General features: G+C 34.6%; 1 protein-coding gene across 1 annotated transcript; it reads left to right on the top strand.

The window, feature by feature from the left end:
- Window positions 1-9,231: 9,231 nt before the first annotated feature.
- On the top strand, window positions 9,232-9,815 carry LOC149231352 (uncharacterized). The gene is made up of 2 exons (XM_089376275.1): window positions 9,232-9,421; window positions 9,466-9,815. The coding sequence occupies exons 1-2, from the start codon at window positions 9,232-9,234 to the stop codon at window positions 9,813-9,815; spliced, it is 540 nt and encodes a 179-aa protein (XP_089232401.1).
- The last annotated feature ends 2,808 nt before the right edge of the window (window positions 9,816-12,623 follow it).

Genomic DNA, 12,623 nt, shown 5'->3' with positions numbered 1-12,623 from the left:
ATAAAGAAGATGGTAACCTTATCTATTCCATTCTTACGAAGTTGGGACTAGCCTACTCTGTGTTTGTTTCCACCTTCCATTCTACTAGAGAAGCCTTCATTTCTCAAGGACAAGACTACAAGTCCCCCTCTTTTGATGCCTTTTGCGATTCTTTAATAAGAGAACAGGAAAAACTCTTACATCTTGGTATTTTTAATCTTGGAAACTATTCTAAGAAAGCCTTAGCCACCTAGCAGCAACCAAATTCAAAGAATCCTAAGAAGCAGTATCCTAAAAAGAATGGTCCTAAATCAAACAAGTTTCCTAAGCAATTTTAGCCTCAAAATGAAAAATCAATTCAACAAAATGATAAGGCAAATAAAAACAAAGGGAAGAAGACTGATAGACATTGCAACTTTTGTAATCGAGATGGCCACTTAGAATCTAAATTCTTTAAGAATATGGAAGCTTTGGAAGCAACAATGAAGAAGCATAACATCCATTTAGAGCACTCTTCAACATCAACTTCATCTTCATGAATTGCGCTTTCTGCATGTGGTTGTCAAGCATCTCGGTCTAGTTATGCACTAAATGTATCTTCTTCTTCTCATTCTCATGAGTTGCTCATTGATTCTGGAGCTTTTTATCACATGGAAAAAAAAATCCATGTTTTCTTCTTTAAATGACTGTAACACAAAAAATATATATGTTGGTGATGATAGATCTCTTAGTGTTGTAGGGATTGGAGCTATTCATCTAGACAATGGTCAATTTAATGATGTATTATGTGTTCCAACCTTATCCTACAACCTTCTATTTGTATATCAGATAACCCATTCAGGTGAAGGTAAAATCATTGAATTCTCACCTCATGATGTTGTAATTAAGGACCTAAGAGATCCTAGACAAATTTAGCTACTGGCGTTGCTGATGATTCTACAAGGTTGTATAAGTTTAACAACTTTGGGTCATCAACTCTTCCCTTGGTATTTGTTGCTCATAATGATGAAGTGAGCAAACTTTGGCATGAATGATTTGGTCACTTAAACTATGGCTCCCTTCAAAATATATTTAAAGAAAATATGGTGACAAGTCTTCATATGGTATCTTGTAGAGATGGTGTTTGTTCTGGATGTGCACTCGGAAAACATCATCGAGATAGTTTTGAAAAATGTGCCTCTTGGCACGCCTTAGCCCCTTTACAAATTGCACATAGTGATTTATGTGGCCCACTTCCAGTTGTTTCATTCTCTGGCTACAAGTATTTCTTAACTTTCATTGATGATTTCTCCAAACGCACTTGGGTATACTTCTTAAAACTCAAGAGTGAAATATTTAACATGTCCTTGGCCTTTAAGACCTTTGTTGAGAAACAATCTGGAAATCAAATTCTTAAGCTAAGATCTTATAATGGCAGAGAATATGTTAACAACAAATTCATCAACTTTTTCACTGAGCATGGAATTCAAATGCAACATATTGTTCCATATACTTCACAACGAAATGGTGTAGTTGAAAGGAATAATCACACTTTAAAGGAAATGGCTAATTGTATGCTTCAATCTAAAGGACTTAGTCTTAATTTTTGGGCAGAAGCAATTAACTATGCAAATTACATAGTAAATCACACTCCTACTAAGGTTTTAAAGAATATCACTCTAGAATAAGCATGGAGCTCAATTAAACCAGATGTAAGTCACTTTCGTGTTTTTGGAAGTGAAGCATGGGCCCCTATTCCAGATGAGAAACATAAAGATTTAGAACCTAAGAGTGAACAATGTATTTTTGTTGGATATTTTGAAGATGTCAAAGGATATAGACTTATTCCACTTAAGTCCAAAAATGTTATCATTAGAAGAGATGTAAAGTTTGCTGAAAATATATTGGCCTATGACCCTAGTTCGACAGATGTGCCACCTCTCTCTGTCCCTTCTACTTCTAAAAACATTTCTTCTTCAAATGATGACAATGAGGATGACAATCCTCCCCGACCTTCTCAGGATCCTCCTTCAGCTCCTCAACTTCCTAAATGGGTCTGTGCTACTCGAGATGCAGTAGGTGTTCTTGTAGGTGATCCTACATATCAGTGACATACATGTTCTCAGTTCGATAGAGCCTCTTCTTTACTGGCTCAAGCTTCAGCGAATCATAATCGTGACACCTTTTCAGAAGCTTTAGGCCATCTAAATTGGGACAAAGCTATGAATGAAGAATATCATTAATTCTTGGCAAATGATACATGGGATATTGTTCCTCTTCCAAAGGGACGGAAACTTGTTAGATGCAAATGGGTTTACAGAACCAAGTTTGTACCAGATTAAAAGTTGATAAACATAAAGCTCGTCTTGTTGCTAAGGATTTTTCGCAAGTTGAAGGCATTGACTATACTGAAACCTTCTCCCTTGTTGCCAAAATGAACTCTATCCACCTCATTCTTTCCCTTGCTGCCTCTTTAAAATGGGAAGTCCATTAGATGGATGTTAAATATGCCTTCTTGCATGGGGACTTTCATCAAGAAATCTATATGGAACAACCTCTTGAATTTATACAAACTGAATCCAACCTTGTATGTCAGCTTAATAAATCCCTTTATGGTCTCAAGTAAGCCCCTCGGGATTGGTATGCCAAAATGGATAACTTTATTTTAGATACTCGCTCTTCAAGGTGTCATTCTTACAATACTGTTTACACCAAGAAAGTGGGTAAGTCTCTTATCATTATTGTTCTTTATGTTTATGATCTTATCCTTACTCGTAGTGATCCCAACCTTATAAACCATGTGAAGTCTAGCCTTAAAAAGCAATTTAAAATGACAGACTTAGGACACTTGCATTATTTTATTGGTCTTCAAGTCATGCAATCCAAGGAAGGTATTTCCCTTTCCCAGTCCAAGTATGCTTGTGACCTTCTACGCCACTTTCACATGGAAGACTGTAAGCCATCCCCTTCTCCCTTTTAGTTCGGAGACAAACTTTCAGTCACTTGTACTTCACCTGAAGTTAATGCTACCTTATACCGTCAGCTTGTAGGAAAACTTTGGTATCTGACCCATACCCATCCTGACCTTTCCTTTGTTGTTGGCCTTATTGCCCGATTTATGAAAAACCCACATGAAAGTCATCGGAAAGAAGCTAAAAGAATACTTTGTTATGTTTGAGGTATAGTTTAGTTTGGGATTCATTATAGTGTAGAAGCATCTCCTCTATTGGTTGGTTTCACTAATTTTGATTGGGCTGGTGACCCTGATGATTGGAAGTCTACTACGGGTTAGGTGTTCACTCTTGGTTCTGGACCTATTACATGGGCTTGCAAGAAGCAAAGTACCATTTTTATTTCTTCAGTAGAAGCAGAGTATCATGGCATTGTAGAAGCTAGTAAGGAATCCCTGTGGCTTCGTCAGATCCTGTCAGAGTTTAGCTTTCAGTAGCAACATCTGACTACACTTTGGTGTGATAATCAAAGTTCCATTCAACTATGAAAATATCCAGTCCAACATCAGCGCAGAAAACACATTGAACTACACATGCACTTCATCAGAAAGCTCATTCATGACCATGTTCTTGAAGTGCAATATTGTTCAAATGATGATCAAGTTGCAGACATCTTTACAAAGGCTCTCATAGAGGTGAAGTTTACTAAAATTTGATTTATAGTTGGAGTTCAGGAAGTTGTCACTAAGGGGGGATAGGCTCTAATGCCTCCTTCCTTCTCCTACTTTGTCATATTTGTACATCCTTCAATCTTATCCCAAGTTGTTCTTAAGGGGGGATGTTAGGATATTCTAACACATAGGAAATAGTTAAGTATAACTTGGTCTAGTATAGAGTTAGGTAAAGTGTGTTTCTTTACTATGTACTTTTGTAACTTACAATTCGGCGGTCACGATATGTTCTAGACATGAAGTGTTCCGATGGTTCATTCTCTCCTCGATATTACCGACACTTGATCCATGTCTTAACACCCGATTGGTCCATGATATCTATTTAAAGAGCATGGACGGTCATTTGTAGGGTGATCATTCATGAGAGAAGTTTATGTAAATTTTCATTCTTTTATTAATAAATTTCCTGAAGTGGTCGCGTTGGCTCAAGCCGTGGACTGTTTCCCTCTTTGAGGGTTTTAACCACATCAAAAATACTGGTGTATTGATCTGTGATCTGTTTGTGAGCGGTGTCCTTTGGTGTTCTATCTGAGGAACTTATCCTGTAAATTCCTACATTTACTTATAATATTGCAACAATGGACAATAGTTACTTACTTATGATATTATATGTTTTTTTTGTGGTGGTTAATGAGCTCAATAGAGTCATCATAGATTTTGTCATTTGAATAAAAGGATAAGACTTTATCTATGCATGGGTGTATGAATAGCTATATCATTCTAGAATATTAATTATGAGTATAAATTATGGAGTTAACAATTTATGAATTACCATTCAGGAGCTAATGATTTTAGTTTTCTTTACCTTAAAACTTTTTAACCTTTGTTTCAACAAACCACCTATTATTTATGGTCTTCTACAACTTTCAATTAATTGGGTGATTTGTATGTGGGAGACATTGTAGACCACTAAATTGAGATTGTGATTGAAGGTGGATGGATTGTCGGGTTCGAAAAATAGGTTGTTCTCCAACAACCTACCATTGTAAAAGCTAGAAACATGTAGGAACGAGACAATATGAGGGATCAACCTCATAGGGTTCTCTAACTTAAAGCTCCTTAGTAAAAAAAAACCCCAAAAAACAATACAAGATGATTGATGTTAGTAGCATTAATTGAGCCGAGAGGCTCATTCTACAACCCAGTATGATGTGTAACCATGTTCGTCCATCATCAAAGTTGAAATTTTGCTCATGTTGGCGCAAATAAAAATTTTAAAAATTTTAAACATTTTAAAAATAAAAATAAAATAAATAACTGTACAAAATAGTTAAATAATGTTGGTCATAAAAAATTTACACGTGATGAAATTGGATCCCTCTCAGTTCATGTTAGATCTGTATTTAAGATGGATCTATGCTAGTATTAGATCAAAGCTCAATTTTGTGTAATAAATGATATGATATAAGAGGATCTTAGTATGGGAAGGAGAGGTCTCTCAAATTTGGAAGACTTCGATGATGAAATTATACAAATTAATGTGAGTATTTATAACTTTAGACTAAACTCTTTTACTTCCATATTCATCCTACGATGTTATGACTACCTTCATGCTGGTTTGAATCATTCAACAAAAACCTGTATAGTGGAATGAAGAGATTGATATCAGTGTGAGCTTCGTCCAACTTAGAAGATAAACATTAATGGAAACTAAATGAAAATTCACCTATTACATTAAATAAAAGATACTAAGTATAAAGGGGGTTTTACTTTGTTTGACAAATCAAAGCCTTAGAAATCAAGGTTTTGAATGTCAGTCCATGTTTTAATATCATTAGTAGTTGCATATTAGAAGCGTTAGGATTCAAAGAAATAGTAGCTAGAATGGAATACTCAAATAAAGTTTTTTTAGAAGTTTAAAGAATAACCAATGATGCGAAGTGCGGAGGAAGCTTCCTTTGTGCAATTAAAGCTTTAATTGTAACCTCCACACAATGAAATATTCATACAAGGAAAGATCTACACAATCATATAGATGGTATAATTGGAAGGATTTGAATATATTTATCTTATTCTTAATTATTTGAAATAATATTGATTTAAGCTTTGCCACTAGTCTTTACCATCGTTTTCACCTCCGCATATTTGTTCAACCACCCCCCATCCCCTCGCTTACGTAAAAGACCTAGAACACCATCAGTTTTGGCATCATAGGGAAGATAAGTAGCAGTGTCATGATGTCAATGTTAGAGCATTCACCAATAGAATGACCACTCACAAAATTAGCCTTTTTTATTTTAAAATTATTTATCAGACATTGACAAATACTGAAAATAAAAGGCCCTCCACTAGGGGAATTATGTCTCATCAAGGATCACTTAACCAATGGAAAGTTAGAAATAAGATTTCCAGAAACTAGGAAATTAATTTTGAATTTACACAAAAGTATGAATATTAAGCATTTTCCTGAAAAAATTGGTTAAAGTTGAAAAATATCATCAAAATAAACAAGAGCCAACGAACTTTGATCGTGGGGTGAGTGTTACAATCCCTAGTGAGGAATGGACTAATAAAGAACAATATATATATATATATATATATATATATATAAAATATCAAATAATAAATTAGAAATAAAGAGCAAGTTTAGAAATGATAACACTTAAGTTTATAATATAATTTCTTCTTTTATATTTTTTGGTTTAAATAAATATAAGGAAAACTAAATAAAACATGCATACAAATTAATCATCCTATGAGAAAAATAAATAAATAAATATATCTATATCTATATATATATATAGTGAACTATAAGGTAGGATAAAGAAGATTATTGCCTTGGATAAGGCAAGATAAATAAAATTTATGCCTAGGATATGGGATCTTAGCAAAAGAGAATGTTGAATGGCTCATTGTAGGCTCAAAGAGGAATGGTATCATGAAGATTACTCATGAAGTGCCATTTATGAAGAAAGGAAGGGGAGTTGGAGATCAAGCTCATGGCGCTCTTGTTTAGAATCACACCGACAAGAAAAGGAAATGCAACATTACCAAGACAGAGATGTCAAACCTCAATGTAGAACCTATTTATGTCTGATGATCAAAGAAGAGCCAAGTGGAGACCACAAATGAGAGTTCCTCTCTCATGGAACTAGATATCTTTCTTAGTCCTCAATTATAGCTTTGTATTCCATAGAAACACAAGAGACATGTGTTTCCACCCCAATAACACAAAAATAGATGAAAATTTATATGTCCATCTATTCTAGATTAGGTGTCATGTAATGCAACATGTGTTAATCCCAATAAACTAAAGTAGGATGAATGTCACATAAAATAGGAAGGAGAAAAAAAGGCTTGCATAGATATCTATTATAGTACCTAGAACTTTTAACCATAGGTTTGCATTTGGAGTTTTTTTCTTTCAATGTAGTCTAATAGGTCATCCAAGGTCGAGATAGATATATGCTTGAATATTCAAAATTTGAGAGACCTCATTATCCTCCTCATATGGTCTTGTGCGACAAACATTAACAATCGTGTAGGGTCCTAATCATGAAACAGATGAAACTATGGATGAGAAGGATGGGACCATGATGTTATGATACCCTAAATGGAATTGCATAGAAACATTAATAGGCAAGTTGCGAGGTTAAGTTTCCCTACTAGAAATGGTTTAGATGATGAATAAAGATGGTACAAGGTTGTGGTTGGTAAAAAAGGTTATGCTTGTTATCTTTCTTACTGATATTTTCTTTGATTAAAAGTGAAGTGTTCACTTGAAACAAGTGGCTTAAAAATCTTTTAGGCATGTCAAACCAAAACTGTGAGAAAAGTTTTGAATGCCTACTTGGTAATGGAGAAAACTATGAATAGTTCATGGTTTCACCCATTCTTAAGTAGAGAATCACAAGCTTGTGCCTTGGTGATATATGGTTTTTCTCATATTTAGCTCTCGTGTTCAGGTTTCACCCATTTTTGTGTAGGAAATCATAACCTTGTAACTAACCCATTCATTATTTCACCATTTCTAAGCATAATCATGATTGAATGCATTTCTAGGCAACAAATCTTAAAAGTTTGTAAGGTGGATAATGTTTGCAAACTTGAACAAGGTGAGAATAGGGTCACACTTGTTTAATATTGTACATAAAATCCAGCGTAACACAATTATTTTCATTATATACTTCTAAATATATCTCAATAAAGATAATTACTTATTAATCATAACTATGACAAAGTTTTAAATTTGAATACACAAAAACGTGTGGAACCATAAACATAAATGAGCAAGTTGCAAGGTCATGATTTCTTACTCATAAACAAGCAAAACCATGAATGTGTAAGTTAAAGGAGGGAAGGCTTATTACCTATAAAAAAAATAATGTGTAAGTTAAAGGAGGGAAGGCTTATTACCTATTAAAAAAATAATAATAAAATCATGTAAGTGGCATTGTTATGATCAACTACCTATAATGACAAAACCACTATATTAACAATAACAGAACCACCATATTAACTACCTATAATGACAAAACCACTATATTAACAATAACAGAACCACCATATTAACATGGTTGTGATGACTTATTTCAAAATAAGTAAAATCTTAAAAGATTTATATTTCTACCCATTTTCAAGTAAATGATCATAACCTTTTATCCTTGTGATTTCACTTATTTTCAATTTACATATTTATATTTTCTTCCGAACAAAGACTCATATACTTATTTACAAGTCCGCTTATTTTCAAGCTACATATTTATATTTCTGCCCATTTCTAATCAAAGAATCATAACGTTGGAACTTACGAGATGACTGTTACGATTCAGGACCAACTTTAACCTGTTAACCTTTGAAAAGAACACATTTATATATTCATGATTTTACCATTTTCGAACTTTACCCACGCCCAGAACAACCATACTTGAGAGTCTGAGTAATGAGTTGGGCCGCCCAGATTGTCGAACATGGATTCCTATACAATACAATTATTTTCATGTATTAATTTAATCAATATCCAGAGGACCATAACCGTTAGTAACGGTAACGAAAGAAAAGTCGACCGTTATACGAACAGAGTGCTCTGATAGAGAATGAAAACGACGGACAACAGCCTATGTACAAAGACCTGGAAACTTGCAAATTGGATAGATGCGAAGCTCCTCATGCCCTCAAATATTTTTGCAAACAGTCATCGGCAGCGGCTTCGAATAATCTAATTTCACTATTCATGTCTACCGGCATGCAATTAGCAATAAATAGTATTTGCCCTCTCCATAAACGTAAGGAACTGTGATGTCAATGTTGCGAGAAAGTAAAATGTACACACCATGGTGACCAAAATCGCCCGTATTTGGGCCAAAAATGAGAAAGTTCGAATGGCTTAAAAATCGCATTTATGAGGTGGGTGTTGTTAAAGAAAATCCAAGAGTAAAGGTATCGGAACTGAAGCTAACAACAATTATCGACCAGAGCACAGAGCATTAACTGGGCTCTTTTTAGCTGTAAGTTATTTTAAAACTAGGGCAGTTGGGCTGTGATCTTAGCGGTAGGCCTGTGGGAATTTATCAGATTGGATTTCCAAAAAAATTGGATGGTCTATTCAAGAAAATGTTCAGAATGTTTTGTGATCTGTTTTTAATTTTTCAATGTCTTCAAGTGGCAACGTCAACTCTGGCATCCCCATGTCTGGGCATTCCCAGTTCGATTATTTTTTCTTTGATCCGGAAATAGACTATGCTCAGGTTCTCACCCAGATCCCATGTCAGGCCGCCTCTTATAAATATTTGCAGTTTGAACTTTGCATTAAGAAAAACAAGACGAAGGTGCATTTTACAGTTTTTAAGGATATTCTTATATTGTAATGTTTCTTTCGTCTGTCTCGCATTTGAAAGCCCCATTGGATCAACTTCACAAATCGGTGGAGGATTTGAAGAAAAAGAAGTCATGGAAGAGTTCTATGTTCTTCTGGAGGAAATCCAGTGAGAAGCAGAAGCACATGAAGAAGACAGTTCCTGTGTTAGAATCCCAAGCCAAGCCAATTTATATGAACGATATCGCTCCTCCCTACAGATCTGGTCGACCGACTTCCATTCCCATTCCGCTGGCTGCCATGTACAGTGCGATGCAAAGAAACAAGACCGATGTGCCCTATATGCCTCTGGTGCATCACAGCCATAGCCATAGTCGTACCAGGGTTTCTCTGTCCAGGCCAATATACTTGGTTACATGAAGTCTCTGTAATTTGAAGTGTAATGGTTCGTTTGAATATCTTATTTGAAGTGTAATGGTTCGTTTGAATATCTTGAATTTGAAGTGTAATGGTTCGTTTGAATATCTTGAATTATATAATTAGATGATCAATTGTTTGACTATTTTTGGATAGCAAAATTCTGAAATATTTTCAAAATATGCAATCATCTATATTTGAATATATTTAATTTATTTAAGCGAAACAAACCCTTGAAAACAAATTCGGTGTTGTTTATCTCCCAGAGATTTTGTTTGCATTGATACTAATTCTGACAACTTAGATGATAACGCAAATGACACCTTCTCCACTTTGTCTCAACTGGGTGATTTTGCATGTTGTATGACCATGCTGATTTTAGATATATACGCAGCGTTTTTCCAAGAATACAATACATGGTATATCATGTCAACCACGATGACGTTGTTGTCGTTATACTTTTATAATCTTTTGTTAAACTTAGCCATGAGACAAGCCCTTTTGCTACTTGAAATGGGCTGAATTTTATTCTAATACCTATTTGAATTCACTTAAGGGAAGGTTACATGTTAAAGGGATCAAAATGAGTCAAAGACATTGATAAAAGATACAATAAAAAGGGATAAAAGATACAATAAAAGGGGATTTTTTTATAGATCTGAGAAGTTCAAGTCATTTGAAATTTCATATCAGAAGGAATTATAAATTGTAATTGAAATAGACACTCGAATAGCCCAAAAACTTCATCAATACGAGGTCCTTGGTAGAACTTACGCACCAACCCAGCTTTGTAGAGACAAAATTTTATTAAAATTCCTTAAATAATGAATCTGATAAGTGAAAATAGTGGTGAAACCTGAAGTGCAAAAGAGTTTGTTTTTTTAATTTTTATTTTTTTTAGTTTTACAGGGTGAATGGGTGATTGCCAATCTTAATGGGAGACCTAGGATCAATCCAGGTAGTTGCCACTATAACACCAAGAGTACATCCAATTACCTGCAAGTCCATATACTAAGATCCTATGGTTTTAGCAAAAGCAAGACTCTCCGTGCCTCCAAGACGTGGGTGCGTGTTAATGAGATTTGAACTACAGTCTCCCAGGCTTCCCACAAATTGACTTACCGTCAAGCCACACATCACTGTACTTCTTGGAATGATTTTTATTAATAGCAAAAAATATTATATTGAGGACCCTTCCTAATAGCTAAAAATTGATATAGACGATCATGACTGGCTACCAAGGTAAATATATACACAGCAGAAACTACTAATAACAAAAATTTGCAAGAGGAAACTACCTACTAGAATGCACGAAAGCTGGAAGCTGGGAACTACAACAAAGTGCAAAGGAAATTCGTCAGGCCTAACAGACTCGTCATAGGTAATAAAATATGCTTAATCTATTTTGGAGTCCGAATGCTATACCTCTCAACCCAAAGCGAAGAAATCTGAGGCATTAAAATATTATCTGGTTGAAGATTTCCATGTGGCAGCCATATCAAAGCCAGAAAGGCATGAGCTAGAACCCTGGTCACGATGTTAACCGTTTATTGCATGTCACATGGTAATGATAATTTTGGTTTGACTTGTATATAAAACCATATTAACCAACGCATGGCCATCTGCAAATTAAATAATGAAACTAAATTATGAATCGCCCACGCCAATGCAGAAACATTGTCATTCCACTTCGACTTCGGTCGGATTAGGTCAAAATGTGCCCCCTTCTTTTCTCCCTGGTCCTTAGTCTATATTTTATTTCAAATTTATCCTGTATTTTATTTCAAATAATAAACTAGAAATAAATAACAACTTTGGAAATGAAATCACTTAAAATTTACCAAAAAAAAAAAACTAAAAATTGTTGGGTTTAAATATGACTAAAACTAAAAACTAAAAATTGTTGGGTTTAAATATGACTAAAACTAAATCAAACATACATGCTAATCAATTATAATAAAAGAATTAAATATTAATTAATAATTTTTGTTTTTTTAAAGTCTTCAGAGTTAGTTTCGAATTAGTTGAGTTCTCATTTTTAAGTATCTTGTTGATTGGGAGATTACGTGGTATTTGGGTTAGGCCTTCTTAGTTTGACGATGTGATCTACCCAAATTTCCCCTCATCAAGAAAATAAAAAGAAGAAAAAAAGAAAAAGAAAAGAAGAAAGAAAGAAAAAGAAGGATAAATAAGATTATTCCCTAGGATAAAGTGGGATAAAGAAAATTTAGTCCCTAAGATGTGGGATCATATCAAATTAGTGGGTTATGAATGGTTCATTGAAGACTCAAAGAGGAATGGTGTCGCAAGTATCATGAAGATTACCCATGAAGTGTCATTTACGAAGAAAGGAAGGGGAATTTGAGTTACCCATGAAGTGTCATTTATGAAGAAAGGAAGGGGAATTTGAGATTACCCATGAAGTTTCATTTACAAAGAAAGGAAGGGGAATTTGAGTTACCCATGAAGTGTCATTTGCTAAGAAAAGAAGGGGAATTTGAGAAAGGAAGGGGAATTTGAGATCAAGCTGGGGGTGGTCTTGTTTAGGATCACACTGAGGGTTGAAGTTCAAGAAAAGGAAATGCTGTCTTGTTTCTTGACACTGAGGGTTGAACTTCAAGAAAAGGAAATGCTGTCTTGTTTAGGATCACACTGAGGGTTGAACTTCATGGTGAAGGTGGTATTGTTTAGGATCACACTAAGGGTTGAACTTCAAGAAAAGGAAATGCATAACGACTAAGCCAAAAAAGTCAAACGTCAATGTAAAACATATTTATCTTTGATGATAAAAGAAGAGGCAAGTGCATACCA

This window comes from Pinus tabuliformis, chromosome J (assembly GCF_031772625.1).
Source record: "Pinus tabuliformis cultivar Carrire ecotype Pingquan chromosome J, CPIR1, whole genome shotgun sequence".
NCBI lineage: Eukaryota > Viridiplantae > Streptophyta > Pinopsida > Pinales > Pinaceae > Pinus > Pinus tabuliformis.
The sequence above is the reverse complement of the archived record's forward strand: the minus strand, read 5'-3'. Positions and strand labels throughout refer to the sequence as shown.

Excerpts from the sequence above, each read along its gene's own strand:
- LOC149231352 (XM_089376275.1), top strand. The coding sequence starts at position 9,232 with ATGTCTTCAAGTGGCAACGTCAACTCTGGCATCCCCATGTCTGGGCAT. Across the intron at positions 9,422-9,465 it reads GACGAAGGTGCATTTTACAG|CGCATTTGAAAGCCCCATTG; the intron begins TTTTTAAGGATA and ends TTTCGTCTGTCT.